General features: G+C 43.3%; 1 protein-coding gene across 1 annotated transcript in view; it reads left to right on the forward strand.

The window, feature by feature from the left end:
* Positions 1-23,681, forward strand: part of IFFO2 (intermediate filament family orphan 2) — a gene marked incomplete at both ends in the record, with an annotated part of 34,653 nt that extends 10,972 nt beyond the window's left edge. Inside the window, 8 exons of the mRNA XM_080358984.1 lie at positions 13,109-13,169; positions 13,454-13,549; positions 15,651-15,791; positions 17,492-17,634; positions 19,610-19,730; positions 22,006-22,095; positions 22,717-22,847; positions 23,576-23,681. Coding sequence (XP_080215110.1) covers positions 13,109-13,169; positions 13,454-13,549; positions 15,651-15,791; positions 17,492-17,634; positions 19,610-19,730; positions 22,006-22,095; positions 22,717-22,847; positions 23,576-23,681 — 889 coding nt within the window. The remainder of the gene's footprint in view (positions 1-13,108; positions 13,170-13,453; positions 13,550-15,650; positions 15,792-17,491; positions 17,635-19,609; positions 19,731-22,005; positions 22,096-22,716; positions 22,848-23,575) is intronic.
* Between the last annotated feature and the right edge of the window lie 568 nt (positions 23,682-24,249).

Below are 24,249 nucleotides of genomic sequence, written 5' to 3' on the forward strand. Positions count from 1 at the left end.
CTGGAGACAGCATTTTCTCAGGAAAACAGTAAGTCAGACGAAGACCTTTTATGAGAGAGGCTGTTAAAATACCAGTGTTTTGAACTTAGTACAGGTAACATTCTAACAGCTAAGCTTAGCTAGTTGTACATTTAATTACACACTTTGGTATTGCTTTACAAAAATGGAGCAATTTTTCCCCAAAATGGATGATTTGCCTGAATACTGAGATGAGAGAAGATGGGAACATCTGTTCAAAAGAAGGTAGTGTTTATGCGTTAAAAGATGGCAGTAGGTGTTGAAAACGGTGCTATGATCACTCCGTGCCGTGGCAGCGACGTATTTCTTCTTCCTTTAAGGTCACCAAATGCAACACATGCTCAAAACATCCAGGTTTTCCTCTTTGTAGCAGATTCCCGTGAAGTCATAAGGTAGTTCTGAAAAGAAATCATCTTCACCCTACATGGGAAAAATGCCCTGTAGTTCAAAGCCTGCTAGGTTACGTCTTAGAGCTGTGATGTAAGAATCTTCCGTGTAGTCATGTGCAGCGGCTGAGATAATGCACTTATTTTAACTTGGCAGGCTCCAAGAGGACATTCATGAAAGCTTTCATTAGGTGTTTATAGAAAATAGAAAGGAAATTCATGCCACAGAAGTTTGCCTGGACTTTCTGACAGCTTAGCGTTAGATCTTATTATGGCTTTAAATCTCTTGTGTAACTACTCGTCTCCTCAGCTGCCAGACTCTTGGCAAGGCGTCCGCGTTCTGCTGAGTCCTCAGCAGCAGTAGGAGGTGAGAAATTACAAGTGAAACGTCCATAAAAATACAAATGTATTTTTAAAATGGTGATGATACATTAGAGCACGCTTCCCTGACATCTCGAAGTTGCTGCGAGGCTGGAAAGATACGGAATTATACTCCTTTGTTACAGTAAGCGTTCTTGGCTACAAATAGCTTTATTATATGCCTTATTTGCTTTCTTTTTGTTATTCATTTTCCTTCTGCCCAAAGCCCTCCTCCATACTAACACCTTTATCAGCTCTTGAAGTGTCACCTGTGTTTTGGGGATGAAAAAATAGGAAAGAAAATTGAGAATTTTATGTTACTTTTTCTAAAATTAATGTGCTGAAGTGTAGGCAAAGGACTAAGAGTTTGAAATCAGTGTACTAGAGAGAAGCAGGATGTGAACCCCCTGCATAGAAACCACAGGATATCAAGGTCAGATCAGTAATTAAATTTTTAGCACGGAGGATAGGATTTGAAAGTCATGTTTGGGGACAGGCTGTAGAAAGCTTTAATTTATTACAAGTATTTGCTTAACACTACCTAATGTGCTGTTTACAAGGCATGAGTTACTGTCTGAAGTGCTCATGTTAGTAGTCTTGCATCTTAGCAAACTATTAAAGCTGTATTGAAGGCTTGGAATAAGATGATTTTCACAGAATCCCAGAATGTCAGGGGTTGGAAGGGACCTGGAAAGCCCATCCAGTGCAATCCCCCCATGGAGCAGGAACACCCAGATGAGGTTACACAGGAAGGTGTCCAGGCGGGTTGGAATGTCTGCACAGAAGGAGACTCCACAACCCCCCTGGGCAGCCTGGGCCAGGCTCTGCCACCCTCACCAGGAACAAGTTTCTTCTCAAATTTAAGTGGAACCTCCTGTGTTCCAGTTTGCACCCATTGCCCCTTGTCCTATCACTGGTTGTCACCAGAAGAGCCTGGCTCCATCCTCCTGACACTCCCCCTTTAGATATCTGTAAACATGAATGAGTCCCCCCTCAGTGTCCTCTTGTCCAGCTCCAGAGCCCCAGCTCCCTCAGCCTTTCCTCACACGGGAGATGCTCCACTCCCTGCAGCATCTTGGTGGCTGCACTGGACTCTCTGCAGCAGTTCCCTGTCCTGCTGGAACTGAGGGGCCACAACTGGACACAAGATTCCAGGTGTGGTCTCGCCAGGGCAGAGCAGAGGGGCAGGAGAACCTCTCTGACCTACTGACCACCCCCTTCTAATCCACCTCAGGTACCATTGGCTTCCTGGCCACAAGGGCCCAGTGCTGGCTCATGGTCATGAGCCTTTCTGCCTTTCCACACAGGTGGCTCGTGTGCCCTGCTCCTCTGGGTGATTTTACTTCTTTTCTTTGAAGCCAGTGAAAATTTCGATTCTGGGACAGGCATGCTGGTGCCTATCTTCTGTTGTTTAAACATATTTGATTAAATTAAGAGCATTAAGCAATTGTTAAGTTTCCCTAAACAATGGATGGATTTTTCTGTGATTATTACATGAGTCAGTTCTAATAATCCCTTCTCATTGTGCAGTTTCGTTGCTGAAACCAAGCGCTAGAGTCTTGTCGGTAACTCCCTTATAAACAACTCGACTTCCAGTTTGCAGAAGACATTTTTCTCGCTCCATTCTCTTCTCCCGCAGCCTGTATTTATTTCAGTAACGATGCAAACGGCGGGGATGAGCCGTCCAAAGGAATCACATGGCTTTACTGGGACACGGGGATAATAGCGTGTTGTGTTCCACAGCTCGGGGCCTCCCAAAGCTCCTTTTGACCTTTTCCGTGCAGGACACCGCGATTCTACAAGTTTCTCACATTAACACTTGTCCCAGGCTATTTCTGTATGTTGACCGAAAGAATTTGAGATGATGAATAGTCTATGCAATAATTGCAATGTGATTTAAAAGGCACTGGATGGGCTACTGTTTCCTGCCCTGCTATTGCAGGGTTAGCCAAAAAACTACTTCAAGATGTCCAGCTTCTGCTTCTTGTTTGTTCAGAGATGCTTGTACGTGTCTGTCAGACCCACATAATGAAATTTAACCCCCCCTTGCCATACCATAGGTGGGTAGATAAACACACAGCAGCTTCTGAGGAGTAGAGAATAATGGGCAGCTCTGTTCTCTTCTTTGTCCCTTGGTTAAGTTTTATAGCATCTGTCACTTTTTTTAGTAGTATTTTTTTCAGATGGTCATTAATCCAAGTCAATTCTTCACTAATTTTACAGCAATTTTATAGATGCCTGCACCAAAGCATCAGGAAAAAAACCACCTGAATGTTTGACATACTAAATTCCATAACATTGCAGCTTGTTGATAAGCAGAGTTGTAAAATAAATGTACATAGCCGATCGGCTGTCTTTAATGCAGGAGGTTTGTAGGAGTTATGTTTGCTAGAGATTGCCTTACATGGGAATTGGGTATTTGATAATTAACTTGTAGCTAGCAGCACTGTACAGGAATGTAATCCTGTGCTTTTCAGATTACCTGTTTCAAAATGAGTCAGAGTAATTACTTTATCTGCAGTTACGACAACAGTTTTACAGGAATGTAATGTTCTTTGGCTGGTTCCTAAGCTGCGCTTGCAGTTGTCTTCTGCAGGCCTGGAGTACGCAGAGCTCTTCTCTATAGTTCAGTGGCAAATGAGATAAGGGTTTGCTGGATTAATGTGTAAAAATGAGTGTTGTGCTGCTATTTTTCTAGAAAACAATTTGATCAGAGCTGACATGAGCATGGACTCAGCTACAAGCTACAAATGAGACTATAGGACGATGGCTTTTGAGCCAGCTGCTGTGATCTCTCTAGAAATAATAACAATACTATAATTAATAAATAATAAAAATACATAAGACACAATAAATTATAATAATAGAAGAAGAATAGCAGCGTGGGAAATAGCCTTGGAAATACAATGTTGTCCTCCAGTGTGGTAAAATCAGGATATGTCCATCTTATTAAACTTCCTTTTTATTGTTAATAGAAATATACACAGAGAAAGGAAAGAAAATAAGCAGCTATACCTACAAAATGGGGGAAATGCCTTGGACTTCATTGATACAAGAGGAAGAGCACCAAGAATTTGAGCATTGTGATGTGGTAGCTACCTAGGCTACAATAAAATATTTACAAAGATGAACTTAATTCTGCACAGTTGAGCTAACAAGAAACCCAAAATGCAGCGCTCTGATTCTCATCTTGCAAGAGCGTCACGCTGTCGTGATCTGTGTCAAATGGGCATGTGGGTAGAAATCTTATCAGATGTTTCGTAGTTAGACCTAATCGTATTTACTACTCCACGTGTGGGCTGTATCGGGTTCCTGGAATCAGAGCTGACTTGTCGAGCGAACTGTCTGTCTGTCTGTCTGACGTTTTCTTGCAGAATACAATGTTGCTGCAGGTATTTGGAGGCACAGAGGAGGTTCCACTCCCCAGCAGTCTGCTGAATTCAGAGGAACTGTAGAAATGGAGTGCCCTGGTGGCGCAGGGAACAGTCCTTACCTGTCTTAGTGACCAAAAGCAGCTTGCTAGAAGTTGATATCCCAGGTAATTCAATTGTTTTGCAGCTCCCGTCTCTATGATGGGTTTCTGATAGCTGCAAGGCTGTCTCAATCAAACCAAGGACTGATGGCAGTAATTGGAAGTTTAAAGTTCATCATAACATTTCCCTTTTGCAGTTGGGAACTGCTTTTAAGTGCAGTCCTCTTCTGTTTTGTCCATTTTTCCCCCTCCCCACTTCTTAAGTCTTGGCCTAGTCTTGAGCTGTTTTTCTAGTTGTAGCCTGTTATGTCTTTACCTTGCTCTCTTGGCTGCTTTTCCTTTATTGCACAGAGTAAATCTTTACCCCCCTCCCCAAAGCAAGCCCACAGCCCAAACTTGTACATCTCAGTTGCTGTTTTTCCACAAGGCTCTTTAGTTCAAAGCCATTCTGGGCAAGCGTCAGTCACCGCTGAGCATACAGGAAAATGGAAGGCACACAGTCCCTGCCTTCTCATGTTACTGAGCAAATCCCTCTCCCCTTCCCTGGGGTCTGCTGTACCCAGCGAAAAAACTGCATTTGAGCTGTCAAAAACTGCAATAGATCCACACCGCAGAATTATTTGTTCATACTTAAGAGACGTATGTTTGTTCAGGGGCTGTAAACACTGTCAAGAAGATTTTGACAGGAGTGAAAAATGAATTTAAGTTGGTGGTACTGAGGGGAATACAACTGGCGTTAATTCTGCCTGCAACGCTGCTGCAGCCTGTCAGTGCCCAGTGCTCTGTGCTCACAACTAAATGCAGCTTAATTTATTATTGCTTGTGTTTGCGGTTGCTGGGACAGGTTGGGCATGGATTTGTAAATCTGTCTTTATACGCTTGCAGACATAAGAGGAGGATACAGAAAGTGTTTGGTTTATCTTGTGTATTAGTTATCATATCAGGAATTGCATCATAAATCTTGCTTCGAGAGCTCGCAGTCTGATAGGATCTTATCAGCTGGAACTGTTGATGAGTAACCAGAAATCATTTTGCTGCAGGAAATGGTTGTGTTCCTGTGATCAGCGTGATGGTTTAGAGGTGTAGAGGACACTAGTGATAAAACATGATTTTTAATTGGCCTCTGATTCTAGAGCATGGATACTCTATAAAGATTGAATAGACAGAGGCCTTTTGTGGTTTTGCTCCTTAAACTATAAAAATTCCATTCCTCCAAAGCAGTTATGATTTCCATATGCTCGAGATGGATGGGAGCAGCAAACCAGCCGTGCAGAAATGTAAAGATGCTGTGAGCTCGCATGAAACCCTAAAAATAATTACCTTACCTAATTAGGTTCATTTCAGGAGTGGGTACTCCTGGCCATTGCTGGTAGGAGTTGTGGTTTGGAATGCTTCTCGGAGATTTAATTGTATTTAAAAATCATTTACAGCTGCAGAATAGGCAGGTTAGTGATACGCAGGTTTGGGTTATGTTGTCATGGGTCTGATCTTTCACTTCAGGTGAATCTGCACTGGGTTTAGAGAAGCGAAGAGCAGGCAGAATGTGGGCAAAGAGGAAGGTGGACAAAACCTTTCAATGAAAGTAACTTTCAGCAAATCTGGACTCTCTCCCACAGAATGGCTTAGGAACCAGGATGCTGAATAGGTTAGAAACGCACGGGGAAATCAAAGGCTTCTTTTCATGGCACTGATTCAGTTCAGAGCTCCAGCACCCCCAGGTTCTGAGAGCAAGATGAACTGAAGTTACTCAGTCAAGAGCAATTAGGCAATCAGGGAAGATGTTTTAGCCTATTTCTCAATCTACCTACAGCGAAAATAAATTGATTATTACATGCAAGGCAGCAGTATTGCAAGTGAATTTGCTCCTCTGAGGTGGAAATAGGCTGCCAAGGTGAATAGCCTTGGATGCACTGGGAAATGGAAGACTTACTATCATTATATTTTTTTCTTCACATATTTAGCTATGAGGTTGAACAGAACTGAAGTTCATAATTGGTGCTTTTGCATCATACAGAGCCCTTTGCAAGGACAGGAGATCTCTTGTGAAAACACCCAACAGCAGCCTCACCCACTGCTAAAACTACTTTGAATAACTATCTTATGTCTTTGTTAATGGGCTTCTGTGTTTGGGGCTGGGTGCAAGTACAAAAGGAGAAGGCCAAAGCTTCTCCAGGTATCCAAAGACATCTCAGATTTAAACCCAGCCTTTATTTAGTGCAGTGTTGTTTGCAAGAATAAGTCATGCAGGAGCCTATGACCTGTAGCTTAAAATGTATTTCATGTTGCTGTGAATACTGCACAATTGTATGTGGATTCTCCTAATGTATTAAAAGCACCATAATTTTCTTTATAAAGGAATGCAGGCATGGAGGTTGCTTCTACTTGAAGTTGTTGAACTCTTGTGACATTATGCACGGCTTTTGTTTAAACACCCGTGTGGTCAGGAACAAAACACAAATGAACTCGCAGATGATTTTTATTGTGGTTCCAGGAACAGGCTGGAGCATCTTTCCAGGTGTATGTAATCAGGAGGCATAATTAGACAATGTTTTTATGTAGAGTAAGTCCTTGTAGTAATTCTCTTCACAAGCAATTGCTGTTGTTCAAAGGCCTGTGTGCTGTTTTAAGTCTAGAACAGGACTTTAATATTAACCTTAGAATGAGACACACAAGTAGGAACAGTGCAGAAGTTTCGAGTTCTGCTGGGCAGTGATTTTACCGGTATCATCCAGACCATTGCTACAGGTTCAAGAATACGCGCTCGACCATTGCTCTGGCGGGTGGGAAATTTGATGCTGCGATGACTGACTTGTAGCAAAGAGCTTTTGCGGAGAGGATGGTGCTTGCAACAGGCAAACCTATGACTTCATTCAGGAGCGCCGCTGCTGTGTTACAGCCAGGCTTTAATGGAATCAGACGTTCACATTAAATTAATACGTTTTACATGGAGCCCATCAACTAACATTTAATTTGCTTCAATAAGAAGTCAGGGCATGCGGCATTGAAATGGTCTGTGCTTGGGATAATCTGGAAGAATCCTTATATTACAGCATCTTAAAAATGCTCGCTTAAACAAGAGGTAGCATTTGTGAATAAACTAATTGTTTAATGCAGGCTTATATCTAATTTAGTGCAAAATTAAGACTGAGTAGGAAAATGGTCTGTTAAGCAAGGATTCTAAAAGCAGGGAGAATGGTGTTTTGTTTCTTTTTTTTTTTCCTTAACAAAATAAAGGAGGCTTCATGAAGGTTTTTTAACATGAAATCCATCTTGCACGGTCCAGTTCTTTTTAACTAACAAAACATGCGGACAGCTATTTGTGTCTACAATCCCAAGCTGCCTTCTTGCAGCCAGAGTGGTTTAGTGAGATGATAGATGTAGGTTCTTCTCTCAATTAAGAACCAGCAGCATTGCGAATGGTTAAACAGAAACTGATGCTGCGGCAGAATTTTGGTATCGTAAAGGTTTCTCTACGCCTGTCCAGAAAGCCCTGGATGTGATACTTTCTCATCCCCAACAACCACAGTGTGTTTCTCCCAAACAGCATATCCTGCCCAAATTTCTGTCGTGGCTGATTACAGGATTAGGCTGAGGATCCTTTTGTGTGGCAATCCAAGTTTGTACATCTGATGGGCCGCTAAGTCAATTCAAATGAAATATATAACAATCAGAGTTACAAACTGTAATGTTGGTAGTTATTATCTAGGTGTTGGAACGGGGATTAGCGGGCATGTTACTGCAGACCCACGGTGAGAGGCGGCTTTAATGACCGTGAGTAACGAGGAATGATTCAATCACTTTGACTTGTGCGTGGCAAGTGTTAAATCTCCTGCCAGCGCCGGTGCGCAGTGCGGTTCGCCTTGCCATCGGGAGCTCCTGTCAACAACCTATGGGCGTCAGAAAGATCCCAAAAGAACAAGCAGTGCTGCCGCCAAGGAACAGGAGCACAGAAAACGTGGCTGTGCCCCGTGACGGCAGAGCACGAAGCCTCCCGGGCAGGTGTGATGACTTGGTCATGCCATGGATGGGTGTTTTGTTCCATCTCCTTGCAGGTGTGTGCATCAGAGGGTGCATCTGGGATGCTTCTGATCCAACAGATGAGCAAGGCTGGCTGCATCTCGGGCCAAAAGTGGACTAGAGGTGTCTTAGCACGCAAGGAAAAATGCCACTCTTCCCTGAAGTAGCACTGACAGTTCGTCCCTTCACTACGTTGATATTTTCAGGAATTACCAGCTGTTAATATTTTTGTGCATGTTTTATAGTCATTGCTCAAACTAACACTTTTGTTTCCTGTTATGGACTTGAGCACTCGAGCTATTAGGTTTTCCTTTCTGCCACTGCTTTTGTCCCATAAACTGATGGGAAGACACTCCATCAATAACAAAACGCAGTGAAAAGCTTTGGAGTCAGTACCTGAGAGAATGACGGGGAAGAACTTAAACCACTGTGGATGTTTTCTGTTATTCTGTTTCTGTTTGGTGGTTTTCTTCTCTGCATAAAACTACCAGGAAGAAGGGTCTTCCTAAGGAGTTTTTTCTTATGGGAAAAAAAATGTATTGTCATTAAATGTTGTTGGAGGAATATCGGCTTCCTTGAGGGAGGTATATTTTTACTGAAAGAAATGGTGCAGCTGATGCCATCAGGCATCATTAACTATCAACAGATCTACTTGGACCTTTCTGCTTTGAGCAAAAAACATATTTAAAACACTAGGTTTATATTAGACCACAAACAATGTGCTTACAAAATATGTCAAAATAATATCGTACATCTAAAAATCCCAGGTTTTTAAAAGAAAATTGCTGAACAATTATTGGAAAGGCAGTTTCTGTTCTAAAGAGGCTTTGTGAATGTGCTCCAATGGGTAGTGCTCTGGTCTGTGTTCTTAAGCTTGACTTAATGATACTGGGAGAGAAGAAAGGAAGGTGTTTGTGTTCCTTGACACAGGGAAAGTGGTTTGAAGGCTGTTGTGTCAACATAGGTTGCTCAGTTTAATTTCATTAAGGCTTAAAAACTTGGAGAAGCTTTTCAGGGACAGTGTCCAGTTCTGAGGTGTCTCTGTGAGCTTTCTCCAGTGTAGGAGGTGGTGTTGCCATGGGTGAACTGGTAGCTACTCTTCCAGTTTCAAAGGAAACACAGAAGTTTGTGGTGTGACTCAGCTTTTCAAGAACCCCGCTTTAAGCAATGTTAATCCCAGCTCACTATTCATGTGTTTTGTTTGCCTAATATCCTTGTAATGTCACTATTCCCATTAAAGAAAACCAGCATCCTTTGTTCTCCTCTGAGCTGTGTCAGACGTGAGGCAGGAGCAGTTTGGGGCCTGAAGCTGTGATGACCAAACGCTGCTGGAATGTAACGCGTCACATCTGGTAACAGGGGAAGAGATCCAAAGCTTCCAAAATTCAGATTATTTGGGGGATGGATAGGTGGTGGTTGCAACTAAAACATCCTTGGCGGGACAGGAAAGAAGGAAAAAAAAGCTTGGTTAGATGTGAAATTCCTATTGCTGATTGATCGATTGATTTATTAAAGAAATAACTGAAAATATAAGAAGCAGCCTTGGAAGTCCAGTAGATTTAGATGGCAAGGTTTGCCTTTCTAGGTCAGGAAAAAAGATTTTGGGATACAGCTGGAAATCCTAGCAATCGATGCATCTGAGCCAAGTGTGAAGTGTACGTGAGAGCAGCAGGAGCAGCTTGCTGGTTCATATCCTGCAGCGAATCTGTGACGACTGGTGTGTTTTTTAGCTTATAGCGTGTACAACCATTTCCCTTTGGGTTTTGTAGTCCTCGTCCTTCCTGCCACTGCTTCTCATGTGGTTATCCAGCTGAGGGCTCACCTGCCCGCCCCAATTTACGCTGCGGAGATGGTTAATCAGGTGGCGTTTCCCTTTCCTCGAGACCAAGGCAGCAGCAGGTTCTGGTCCCTTCCAGTGACATTGTAGGCTGCACACGCGAGTGGCATCACTGGCTCTGCCTTTAATCGGTAACTGAAGGAAAGTTATTGGTCACTGGGAGAATAATTTAGAGTATGTTTGAATATTAAAGACGGCAGAGCCATAGTTAGCATCTCGGTGGCATGCGAACTCCTTACCGCCGCTTCTGTTGGCGCGTGTAGCAGCACAGCTGCCAAGGTCCCTTTTAAATTCAGTCTTGTGTGTTACAGCAAATACAGGATGATGATATGAATGAGCAATCTTCCTATTGTCTCACTTCCTTGGAAGTTTAAATGTAGAGAATTAATCCTCTGCTTCATTGTCAGCCTCCACCTTCCCATCAGTCTCCTTCCTCTCTTGGCTACAAATAGTTTCCTGAGGTTTAAGCGTGAGGAGAAAGTAAGATAGGCGGGTTTAGCTGTTAAATGAGGTTAATCAGCTTGGTAGGAGGTGGGAGAAATGTGCTCTGAGGTTGAGAATACGATACTAGTGATTAGCAAGACCTTTATTATCAGTCCAGTGTAAAATTCCTTCTGTTAGGCATGTACTTTTTGGTTAAAAATTACCCAGTTGTTTTATTATTCCTATAATTAAGAGAAACACAGAAATTGTGGGGAAGGTGCGTATCAGTATAAAATAAGGCATCGTTTTCCTCTTCTCTTGAAGACACCGTCTTGAGTTTGACAGAAGGGAATTAGGGCTGTAAATCACTGTTCTGCACAGTGCACTTGAACTGGCACAAGGAGAAGCAATCGAACTACTGGAATTTCTGCAGGCTGAGGAAACTTGGTCTGAGCAGCCTCTGAGATGCGTCATTTTGGAGACTGTCCAGAAAAGCTGAACTGCTGGGGAGGAATGCTAATATTTTTTGCTAGCTTTTGGCAGAGTCAGTAAAAATATGCAGAGACGCCTTCCAAAAATACGTCCCTCTCCGCAGAATGCACGACACACCGTAGGGCTGCAAATAATACAGGAGATAACCTGGATGCAGCCAGTATTCCTCACTTCAACAGTTAAAACCTTAAAGCAGCGTATCAGTTTTTGCAGTGTCTGCTTGACTTGCATCCATAAATGACAGCGGGCTGGCAGAAAGACCAGGAGGAACGATTGAAGCCACACAACACTCTGCAACAGAAGGAGACCATCTTACAGATTGCGAATATATTTGACTGCTTTAATTAATTTCACCTTCTTGCCTTTAATATTAAAATCTGAAAACAAAGTTACTATTTTTGTAGAAACGTACATGTAATTACTAGTAAAAAAATAAATAGGATATGGTAATACGAGCTAAAACATTTAATGACAAATGCAAATTTCAGCTTAAATATTTTACCCTGCTTGGCAGTAAATCGTTTTGCTAGGAAAAATATGCACAAGTCTTGCTGTGTAAATCAAACTTCAGCTGTAGAGTGGAGAACTTGCACACTGTTATGTTGGATATTCACAGAATCACAGAATGTCAGGGGTTGGAAGGGCCCTGGAAAGCTCATCCAGTGCAATCCCCCCATGGAGCAGGAACACCCAGATGAGGTTACACAGGAAGGTGTCCAGGCGGGTTGGAATGTCTGCACAGAAGGAGACTCCACAACCCCCCTGGGCAGCCTGGGCCAGGCTCTGCCACCCTCACCAGGAACAAGTTTCTTCTCAAATTTAAGTGGAACCTCCTGTGTTCCAGTTTGTACCCATTGCCCCTTGTCCTGTCACTGGTTGTCACCCAGAAGAGCCTGGCTCCATCCTCCTGACACTCACCCTTTCCATATTGATCCCCATGAATGAGTCCCCCCTCAGTGTCCTCTTGTCCAGCTCCAGAGCCCCAGCTCCCTCAGCCTTTCCTCACACGGGAGATGCTCCACTCCCTTCAGCATCTTAGTGGCTGCGCTGGACTCTCTGCAGCAGTTCCCTGTCCTGCTGGAACTGAGGGGCCACAACTGGACACAAGATTCCAGGTGTGGTCTCCCCAGGGCAGAGCAGAGGGGCAGGAGAACCTCTCTGACCTACTGACCACCCCCTTCTAACCCACCCCAGGTCCCATTGGCTTCCTGGCCACAAGGGCCCAGTGCTGGCTCATGGTCACCCTGCTGTCCCCAGGACCCCCAGGTCCCTTTCCCCTACACTGCTCTCTAATAGGTCATTCCCCAACTTATACCAGAACCTGGGGTGTTCCTGCACCACAATAGCAGGAAAGAGCTGATGTAGCCCTTGTGTCATCTTGCCACTGCACTTGTCTGATTTGATTTAATTAATGTTTTTATTTAATAGATTTCTGGGCCTGTGGTTTGCCGTGTTCAGTTAAACTATAAAAAGTGTTGAGGTAGCAACAGAAATTATCATGATGGTACCCAGATAATGTTCACGGGATTATTTTAATCATGTGGCATCCAAAGTTTCTTTTCCCAAAGCGTCATTCCTGTTGTTGTAGCAGACTGGGTTTCGTGATCCAGTTTGCAGCTGTGATTCCCGCTCCGCCCCTGCAGCGCTGCAGCAGCAGCGAGCTGGAGACGCTGCTTGAGTATGTTTGCCTGAGTCCTCTCCTTGCAACTGCGGTGCTGAGAAATCCCTGACGCATGGAGATTATTGAGGATTCTGATGTAGAAATCACATAAACCTATGAATTCATTGGACTGAACAGATAAATAGGAAGGCGGCTGATTCAGATAACTGACCTTCACCTCCTTCTTTTTGCACTGAAAATTTCCCAACCTTATTTGCAACCAAATATTGCACAGAGGAGCAGGAAGAGCGCTGGTCCCAGTGAAAGTGGTTTTAGCTTTTATTCTCTTACAGACTTAATGTTCCTGATTTGCGGGTGTACAAGTGAGAGGGACCATCTGCTGTACATTTCAAATAACTGTCATCACCCTACAGCTACCAGAAGACTTGTGATTTGGGTTTTTTCCATAATTAACAGCTCACTTGCAAATCTTTGTCTCTCAGATGGGAAGAGGAACTGACGAGAAGAATGAGTCTGGAATCTATGGTAGAAACCTTGCGAGAGGTAAGTTTTGAACAGCGTATATTGAAAGGTATGGGGTTTCTCTGCACCTTTTATTACGCTAGTAATATTTTGAGTTGTTTTTTTAATTAAAAATCTATCTTCTAGTTAGAGCAGCTGCCTGTATGCTAGAGAATAGTGTTAGTGTTCATATTTGGAAGCGGAAGCAGGCAGAATTTTGTGACAAAGTGAACCGCGGGAGTGGCGAGGTGCCTTATCGGCCCTGTCGGGGTTATGCGAGGAAACGCGTGTCGCCCTCTTAATTCTTGGTGTGCTTTCTCTGGCAGGAGGCGCAGGAAGCGGAAGCTCTCCAGGAGGAGTTAAATGAAAAGATTGAGAGGCTGAAAGCAGAACTTGTGGTCTTTAAGGGTCTGATGAGTGATGTAAGTACACAGGAGAGCGGAGCGGCCGGCTCCCACTGCCTCTGTGAGATGTGTGTGTCATGCAAATGGCTTCATTCATAAAAAGGTTCTGGTTTTAGTGAGTGCCGCTTCGTAGTTAGCGTTATGGCTGCCTCGATGACCTAATGCATCAGACAGATCACCCTGCCCCCTGCTTCCCGTCTGGTCTGTGGAGATGCATTAACTCGCCGCTTAACCCATAACCCGGACTCTTCCCTCCCTTCCCCGTTCTGCAGCCGTGGCAAAAACTAAAATGTTGGAGAAGTGGCAGGTTAGGGCAAAGGGCTCCTCACCGATGGTGCAGCACCGGCTGGCGCTAACGAGGGGATTTTGCTCCGAGTCACAAAGAATCACGTTCAAAAAGGAACATGTATGTGTTTCCCAACTCCCTTTATGCAAGCTCTGAAGGGATTAACCCACTATCACTGGTTGAGGTATCTGACTTGGTTCCCAGTGCTGCTTTGACCTAATTTATTTATGTTTTTTAAATCCTTGTTTTCTTAGGAAGTTCCTCAGAATCTTTCCTCAGAACCGGGAGATCTTTTAGGCTACAACTGAGGAATTTTTTCTTATATTTAGACATACCGAGAGCATGTATACATGCAGCTATCTAGTAAGATAAGCCGGGTGAACGTTAAGTAAGGTGCCTTTCTCTGTAAGGCTGCAGTAGTGCTGATCCAAGTTGTATAATGAATATGTCCTATTACGTTTATTCTGTAATTTTGGGTAGAACTGCTTCCTTCCGTCTTTATACAAACCTGCAGAACCTGCTCCCTGGTGTCAAATACATTCTCTCAGGGCCACTAGATGGGTTCATGTGAAATTCGGCAATTAGCTGTCTCTTCTTTTGGTGTTTAATTGAGAAAAGGCATGCGTGGTTAGAGGCAGTGTGAAAGGGAGAAACTTGTCAGGGCTGTATCACTGAGGTGACTTCTTCAGCGAGGAAGAGATGTTGCTCGGTGTGTACAAAAAGGGCGGTGGTGAATGCAAACATCCTCCTCAACCTGAGAGAAAGTGCGTTATAGGCTTTGCAAACTCTGCAAGGGAGAAGGCAGCCTAAGGAAGGCACTGAGAATGCTTGTGTTGAATCCCTCTCTGGAAATGTTTAGAGCAGAGAAATGCAAAATGTTGGCCTGTGACTCTCGCCTTCCTGTGGAAAAGAATCCCTGGGAACTATTTGGCTGATAAGATTGTCTCTAAATTGTCCAAAGGTGGTTGACAGGAGCTGGAGAAGAACTCTAATAATTTAAAAACTAAACAAAAAAAAAACACCCTAAGCTTTCTTCTTGGGAAGAGGATTTGGTATTTAAGAAAGCTCTGCAAAGAGTTTTTCTGCATTTCCTAGCCCCTGAAGTGATACTTTGCAACAGGGTAAGTCTCATCTAGGCTGGAAAATAGGCTTTTTGTGGAACAATCCTTCTTCATAATGAGCCAGCTGTACTGTCTGAGTGGGAGTATCTCTTATAGATTATGGTTATAATTACTGTTCAGAGTGAAGCAAGACACAATATTTTTCATGTAGAACTTTTGCTGGGCTGGAAGCCAGGCTAATGCCAATGAGGAGGATTTCCAGTGTCACAAGCTTTCATGGATCTCTTTAGATCCAATCTTGATTTTAGGTTTTCATGGTATGTATGAAGTTGCCGTGTAGCCTGGATTCTGTTTTAGAAGCAGCTTTTCCTGGCAGGCACCATTTTTCTGTCTGAAAGGGAGGGAAGTTTGCACACTCAGCAGATTTTAGATTCCATTCTGTTCTGCACATGCTCAACAGGGTTTTTCTCCTCCTTTTTAAGAGCACTATTGACCCATAAAAGTGTACTGTCGCCACATGTAGCAGTTGTTTTGGGGTGGGTATAGGGTTTTTTGGTGGCAAATCAAGTTGAAATTTTATTAGAATTGGATATGAATGTTAATTGTTAGCTGTCCAGTCTCTTTAGCTTGTCTATGTACTGCCTTTCCCAGAGAACACTATGTAATACTGCTTAAGAATGGTATGCCCTGGGGTTAGAGAGATACTGTGGGGTATCTCCCCTTTCCTGAACTGTATAATAATAGAAGATAATCACTACTGTCCTTCCTGCAGCCCATGACAGACCTGGACACAAAGATTCAAGAAAAGGCCATGAAGGTGGACATGGACATCTGTCGGCGAATCGATATCACAGCCAAGCTGTGCGATGTCGCGCAGCAGCGCAACTCGGAAGACGTTTCCAAGATATTCCAGGTGATTAGGCCATGAATTTTCCATAGGGTAGGACAAGAGGGAGCAGTGTTGAGGAGTGTGGTCCAGGTCGTTTGCCTTTTCTTGAAATCTCTCTGTGTAGCCATATTTTCTTCTTTCTCAGTCTTCAAGTGTAGCTCTCTTCTGCAGAAACTCTAGTTCTAAGAGCACAGAGTTTAAATAAAGAAGGCTCAGGGTGACCTTTAAGACACACTGTTAGTCTGATGCTAGTCTACAATTAATGCAGGGGGGAAATAAAAGCATTACAGAGTCTCGGTTTGTACACATGGCTTCCTCACGTTTGTTCCCTTCACAAGTGAGAAGTTTCAAGCTTGTAGAGCTGTCATCTAAATGTTCTTATTTCTGGCTCAAGCTGCATGGCCAGAAATAACGCTTCTGAATGCTTGGTGAGACTGGAAACTCCAGTTGCTTTCCTTGAGCTGTTGTGGCTCCTTGGTGCCGGTAGGAAAGTCGTTTAATTTGCTCCGAAAGCGAGCAGCTACAGCTCTGTGTGGAGCAAACCTGTAACTCCCAGCGCAGCTGCACTTCTGTCATAGCTGCGGTTTCAGTTGTGATTAACCCAGCTTCCTTCTGCGTCGATCTAAATGTGTCTGCAGTCTTTCAGTGAGTCTGATGCTTTTCTCTGTATAGTGATGCCATATAGTGTGCTAAATGCCATACAAAACCACCATAAAAGATCCTTGTGGTCTCTCCTGGTTGTGCTTTCTGGCTATAGTGAAGTAGCCAAAATGTTTGATTTTTTTATTATTATTATTTTTTTTTCCTTATATATCCCAAAAGATTCAAACTTTCTTACTGGAAACAATTATTTTTGTAGCAAGTTGAGCCATTGAATCGTGCTGGTAGTTCCTTCTCATCTTTGAGTAGAATTGCTTTGTCTTTCTGCTCAAAGATAACTCCAAAGCACGCTTTTGGTCAGGCATGCAGTGGTTAAAATGATCGGCACAGAGAATAACAATAAGGGACGGCTTATGTGCCAAGTAGAGGAAAAACGACAGTTAATTTGGGAGCAAACTGCGTGTTTGTGACTCTGTGGCACCATCTGTGAATGTCGTCGATGTTCCCAGTCCTCAGATGAAGACGTGATCCTCTGTGCCCTTTGCAGGGGTATCCGTCCCTGCGCATTTACAAGCTTCATTTCTTTGAGGTTGTCTAGGTGTTTCTGTGGCCCAGTTAACCCTTCTTTTGTCAACCTGAAGAGCAGCAGCCTGCTGGGCTGGGAATGGAGGCTCTCTAGAAAGGTTTCCCGTCTACTTTTTGGTGGTGGTTCAACGCTGGGAGCTGTGGTGGTGGCAGGAGAGGGAGAGTTCTGTCATTGCTCTCGAGCCTGCTGCCTGGGCGCTCCCGCCAGCTTAACGCTTTGACCCTGTGTCATTCTAACCTCTGCATGTCCTCTGGTGGGTCCTGGACTGGTGTCGGTGACCAGATGAACTTGTGTAGAGCGCTGGCAGCCTGCAGCTTGCTTTGCTCTCCGCTCCTCCGAACCGCTTCCCTGTGCTCTGTGTTCACCACTCATTAACAGACGCAACTCCTGTCCTGAATACGAGCAACCCCTGAATTGCCCGGGAGCTGATGAACAGTTATATTTGCTCAAACCTAATGCCTGTCCTTCTTTATTCCCACCCCTCACGGCGCAGCACCTCAGTTGAACCTTCTAGTTACTGCTCTTCTCTCCAATTAAGGTGGCTTCCAAGAAGAAAGACCGCAAGCTCACGTCTGACGATGACCTCTCTGAGCAGGATGGAGACAACGGCAGGTTCTCTGACGATGAGGTCAGCTGCTCCTTGAACATCACGGATGAAATGAAGCGGATGTTTAATCAGCTGTGAGTATCATGGGGAAAATCTATTCCAAAATGCAGCTTTAATCCCAGAACTCATTGAGTTATTTCTATATGCTTGCAGAAGTATTCTTTTCCTCCACCCGGTGCTCGCTAGGAGTTGAACCCGAGCTGCCAGGATGGTACATACTCCAAGGAAGTTCAGATAAAATTAACAGAAGCTGATTTTAATTTGTCCCTTGAATAGAGGAGGTCTGATTTTCCCAGAGAGGAGAATTCCCTGTGTTTTCCCACACAACGGGGGACGGTATTTAATATATAGGAGTACACCAGAAATTCCCTAAGTAGCATTAGCTCCTCTTCTGCTGTCAGTTGGTGCCAAAAGTTCTGTTTTCAGGGGCTGTGTCTCCGTCCACCTGAATTTCATGCATAGGGGGGCATGTTTTGTACAAAAGGTGTAGATAACTCCATTTCTTAGGACTCTTGTTTTAAAGTCTTTAGGCCTTTATTAATATTCAGTGTAAGAAATACAGATTTTTGACTTCTCCACTGCTAGAATTCAGTGTGACAGCAAATAATGTGGATTTTTTAGAAAAGCAGGAGGCTGAAATTTAGCTACTAGGTTGGTAATGCATTTAGGTTTGGGGTTTGTTCTTAAAGCTGTGCTATGATACCCAGTTTTTAGTGGTGTTGCTAATGCCATTCTTATCTGGTCCTTATTTGGTACATAGTGTGCAGGAATCTTGTTACATGCAAATAGGGTTGATGTAGAAAAGTGTTCGTGACTTACTGAGAATGGTACATGTCTAAGGATATCTGGGTTTGGGGGCTTTGTGAGGTAGAAAAGACTATTTTACAAATAACTGAATAGCTTATCTCATTAACAGAAACTGAAAGCAACTTGCATTTTATCTATAATGAACTTAATCTTTAGGTGTGCAGTAGTAAAAACTCCAAATGCAATAGGCTTTGAGCGGTGTGTATGGGTAAAAGCAAGCAGCAGTCAGGGCTTCCTGACAAGGATAGCTCTTGCAAAAAGAAACCGCTTTGAAGAAGGTGAATTGCAAAAGGCATAATCACATATGTCCAAGTTTATTGGATTTTTCAAGAATTATTTTTCAAAAGTCATGCTGAGCATAGACAAACAGTCTGTCTCTTTTGCCAAGCTCTTCAGCCTCCTAAGGACAGTATCGGCCTGGGCTTCTAGCCTGAGATGTTATCTGCTTCAGAGGAAGTGAGCTAAAGTAACAAAAATGAATCAATCTGAAATGAGCAGACTGCTTCTGGGAGCAAGCTCAGACTTTGTCAGGCCTCCTTAACAAAGACAAGAAGCAGCGACTCGTGTTTCACCCTGCTGCTGTTCAAACCAAAAGGGACTGAGTGCCTTCGGAAACTTCCTTTCTTGCACAACTGACCAAACAACAGTGTTAAAGGCCATTCTCGCCACTGTTTGCTCTCAGTCTTAAGTGGCTGTAGTAGTATCTTTGTTTTCCAAGTCAACAATACGTATCTATACTCACCTTGCGCATCATTTCAGGGTTCAGTTTTTTCACAGCCATTACTTTTGAAAATGACATTAAGTGCTGCAGGGAGAACGTTGGCCGAACTTCAGCGTGAAAATCAGCAGGGAGTCTTCTAGTGGCTGTTTCTTGTAAAATCCCTTGAACTGTTTGGGCTTATTTTCCCATGTTATAAAAGAATAGCGTAAAACATTCTTGTGGTTTTGCAAAACCAGGGGAAACTAATGTGCAGCACCATCTGGAGGACAGAGCTGGGCTGTGTGCTGGAGCCGGGGACAGGACAAGGAGCTCTTATTGTGCTCCGGGGTGGCAAAGAGCCCAGGAACAGGGACTTGGACAGTGGCAAAGCCTGTTTGTAACAACCGCGAGGCTTTTCAGCTGCTGCATTGTCTCCTTCATTCAGTTCTCATAGTCTCTTTTTTTTCTAGAAGATTAATTAAAGGACTGGGGGAGTGGGGCTGGAGTGCTTTTCACTCATGCTTTTCCTGTTATCTTAACAGTCGTGAGACATTCGATTTTGATGATGACTGCGATAGTTTAACATGGGAGGAGAATGAGGAAACGTTGCTTCTTTGGGAAGACTTCACAAACTGCAATCCTTCAATTGACCTCCAAGGAGAGGTGAGTTTATATCCATTATTTTCTTGAACTATTCTCTGCAGAAACTGTATCCCTCAGCTGCTCTTTTAGCCATGTGAGCCTTTGGATGTTTGACTGGTGATCTAGTTTGCCACGCAAACTTGCTTTGATTTTTAAAATCCTCTTAGTGCTTTCTCTCTATGGTTGCTTTTCAGTCTGTGCAATCAGTTCATTTGCCAAACTTCATTTCCTCTGCTCCTTCAAACTGAGTCTTTAAAAGTACCAAGCGAGTGTCAAAGGATCCAACGCGTCTCGCTGTTCCAGGAGCATCACACAATCTGTCACCCTAAGCAGTTGCTTATCTAAAGCCCTATATCTTCCACACAGTGTCTCATTTTCTCTAGATGAACATTCACACTTTAATTGTCAAAATAGTACACGTAGTGTGGGGGATAGTATTGCGCAGTTATTCCGGTGAGGAGAAAAATAAGCTTGATATGGTCTGTGGAAGATGAAGTCTGTATACTCCATCCCAAACAAAGGAGCTGTGGTTGCTGCACTGTGTAAGGCCCCGGGGATCTTCTGAACCTGTGAATCTTGTGCTTCCATCTTCCCAGTCAATAGGAATCTCCCGGCGTTGGTAGATAATAAACAGCTTGCATTTAATCCTTGAGATCCCACACACCGTCAGCTAATGGCTGCGTGCTGCCTCGTTCAGGGACTCCTGAGCCTTTTTAAACAGACCTAAAGACAGATTGAAATTCCAAGGTCTGGCTTTGCGCAGGTCATCTTAAAGGTGACGCTATTATTTAATTACTGAGTAGCATGAGAGCAGTAGGTAAGAAATAATCATGCCTTCCTCCATCAGTGCTGGTGTGGAAAGGTGCTGAGGCAGCAACCTCCTGAATATTGTCTTGTGTTGACTGCCGGTTGTGTTTAACGTACGTCTTCCCGTTTGTGGATCGTCTGGCATACTCTGAGACTGCGGAGATTACTGAGAAGTGCTGGGACTGCAGAAAGCAGCGTACTTAGCTACACGTCGTCTTTGGAGCAGGGAGAGTGGCAGAGTGATAATGTGTGGCCACGTGCTGGAATTAGTGACAGATTTATTTGCATATACCCATGTATGCATGTATAAGCATAGCTATCAGAGGAATATTGCCGAACTCAGACCTTCCGTGCGAAAACTCTGAAGGTTTTAAGAAGCTTAAATCCTTCTAAATGAAAATTATACAAGGAAAGGGTAGATTTGTCTTGTAGATGGAGATTCAGAATAAAGACTGCTCCGTCTGTGCCTGGTCTTTAACATAGTGCTTTACATCCCTGAATCTTCCTTCCACTGGCTTTATTCCTTTCAAGTTCTTACGCCGTGCCCCAGCACCTTCTTTTCTGACCTTCCGCTTTAAAGCGCTTCTGCATATAAAAGGATAAGTGGAATGATTGGTGTAGCTATAGCCTGGGTAGCCTGACATTGAGAGCAGGTACGATCCCGATAAAGCTGCCACAGATGCGGCCAAAGGATGGAAACACAATTAATACTCACTAAACTGATGGTGATTTTTTTTCTGGAAGAGGGAGGTAGGTAATAAGAGAAGAGAGAACAATTATATTCTTTTAGCATCTTTGCGACGTGCTATTTATTATGTAGCCCAGGCTGCACTTGTCAATCCAAAGCAAGGATGATACAGGAGCTGTTGCTCAGCAGGATGTTTCCTTTGGGACAGCACATGTTCTTAGGTGCAGTGTTTTCATGGGTAGTGTGCTGGGGTGAGCTTGCTTTATCTAGCAGTGAAGAATTTCAATAGGAATGAATGCATGCAAAGCATATGTGTGAGGTAATGGAGACTGAAAGGACTCGAGAGTAATAATATGGAATTGGAAAATGAGAATTCCAGCGCAAAGCTGTACATAGTGCTGTGGTCAATGCAAGGAAAAAATGAGTTTCATGGCTGGTGAGCAATTATAACCTATCTAAATGTGAGCAGACGGAGAAGGGTTCAGGAAAATCCCTGGTTTTGGTTATTTGGCATGCGTCAGGTCTATGTGCTTAATTGCTGGAGCCTTGGTTTCCAGGTTCCTTGATCAGAGGCTTTATCTTTGTCCAAAGCTGTGGTCATGGTACAAGAATGTGTTTCCTGGTACGTCAGTTTTGAGAAGCCGAATATTCCTTCCGTGGATAAAAATGTATTGAAAAAATCTTTGCATGAAAAAACATAACTTGCATTTCTGAATGACGTTAAATAACAAAATCTTCTGTCTGCTACTGAATTCCTTGTTAGGTTCTGGCTAATTCTTTGTGTCCTTCTTTCCCTTGCAGGAAGAAAACCTGGGAAACTTGATCCATGAAACAGAGTCTTTCTTTAAAACGAGAGACAAGGAATACCAAGAAACAATAGGGCAGATAGAGGTAAGGAAGTGGTTCATAGCCACGGGAGTTGTTTCTAGTGGATGAAAACAGCGTTTTGGTCCAGTATACCCACAGAGGAAAGGTGGAATATCTTTAGATCTAAGAATGCAAAGGTGTTTTTCTTTGATATGCCCTTGGGATCTTTCCTAAATACCATTCTCTGTACAGCATTATTGTTGTGTAAGCAGAAATCTGTAGCCAGTGGAGAGAGAACCTTCAGAACAAAGAGAATGAAAAGGCACTATTATTCTTTTTCCCCTATTTGTCTTGCACATCCACCGTCACCCTGGGAAATGCTTTACAAGACGCGGCCTCCAAGGTTGCCAGACACAACAGCTGTAGCTTCGCACATATTTTGCCTAGAATATGCTTTCATTAATTACTGCATGTTGACAAACAAGATGCCAAGCAGCAGAAAAAACACTCAGGGCTGTTTAAAAACAGTGTTGAGCTGTTTTTAAGCTGAGGTCGCGCATACATTGTGCGGGTGTTCTGGTTTTGCTCTGGGCAGCTTTAACATCCCCACCAGTTTGTAAAATGGAGTGGAGCTGGGAGAAGCTGCTAACAAGTCACCTTTGGTTGATTATTCCCTCTTTATTTTGTTTCTCCTATTTCTTACAGCTGGAATTGGCCACAGCCAAGAGTGACATGAATCGCCACCTTCATGAATATATGGAAATGTGTAGTATGAAAAGGGGCCTGGATGTACAAATGGAAACCTGTCGTAGGCTTATCAAAGGCTCAGCTGACAGGTAGTAAAATATTCCCATTCTGCCTGGGGTGCTTCAGGGATTTATTTTGCTCTTGTTTCCTGCCAAAGACCATAGTATCATTTTGCCCTAAAGCTTTGGCCTTCCAATAATCTTGTTTCGTTCGGGGTCAAATATCAGTCTTAAAAGGAGCCCTATACCAATGTATAGGTTCCTACACACAGTAACACCTTTAAGGATTCAACAATGTTGAACTCTAACTTGGACTGATGTTTAGTCTTAACATCATAGATCTAGAACTCTTACAAAAGCCCACATTAAATCTTGACAGTGGACTTAGATGAGGGATTTGGGTTTTAATCCTCTCACGTGTTAAGAATCCTTTACTGTGGAGGATTTTTCTTCAGTCTTGCTCACCCCCAGCACACACTCTGTCTTAAGAACAACAAGAAGAGAAACTTTGGAGTCTTTGAGATTGTATGTAGTGTGGATGAGGACATGTTTATTGGACTTAATTTCCATTTCCCCATCCATAAATCTAGGGCGGCCTTTTTGTTTGAACAGGAGAGGGCAGGGCTGGGGTAGCAACACATGGGAAGCTTAAGTTTACTAATGATACTTCCTGTAAACCTAAAGTTTAACGTTAACAGGGGATATCTTAAATTATTTGGGGAAGTGAAAGTGGCCGTTTTCTTTAAAGGTTTCTTTTTAAAAAATTACTTTGTCAATGCTATTTGTTTGTCTAAAGCTCGCTCTGGATTTGTCTACAGAAATTCTCCATCTCCCAGCTCTGTAGCCAGCAGCGACTCAGGAAACACAGATGAAATTCAGGATGAGTTGGACAGAGAGACGGATGTGGAGCCCATGGTCAGCTGATACGTAGTTGGGCTGTTCCAGTGAAAGGGAAGACACAAGAAAAGATTTAAAAAGCTATACACTGACGTGGGAATAAAAAAAAAAGACTTGTAAGCCCTTGCGCGGGGTTTCTAAGGACTCATTCCTACACGCATCCTCACCCCACCCAAGGATTGGTGCTGTACATTTCTATTGTTATACAAATCATAAATGCAGAGTCCTGTAAGAAAACATGGTGTTTTAATTGTGCCTTTGCCCCAAGCTGAGCCACTTGGAGCTCCAGTGGAATATTAATAGCAGATGTTTTTATAAAAAATCTTATTTATAAAAAAATCTGGTGGCAGCAGAGGATGATGCTGCAAAGGCTCTGGGTATTTCAATAAGCTTATGGTTTTATTGAACTGCCGCACTGATTGGCAAAAGGAACGCTGGCAAAATGAGACACGAAGCCAAGACTATTATGGTACAATTACCAATGTCTGGCAGAACAAAAGAATGCCTCCAAATTGAACTGTAAACATTTAAAAATAATAGTGGGTTTAGAAGAGAGCTTTTAGGGTTAAGCAGTTATACAATATTAAAAGGAATG

The sequence above is a fragment of the Nesoenas mayeri genome (genome assembly GCF_963082525.1).
Source record: "Nesoenas mayeri genome assembly, chromosome: 24".
Lineage (NCBI taxonomy): Eukaryota > Metazoa > Chordata > Aves > Columbiformes > Columbidae > Nesoenas > Nesoenas mayeri.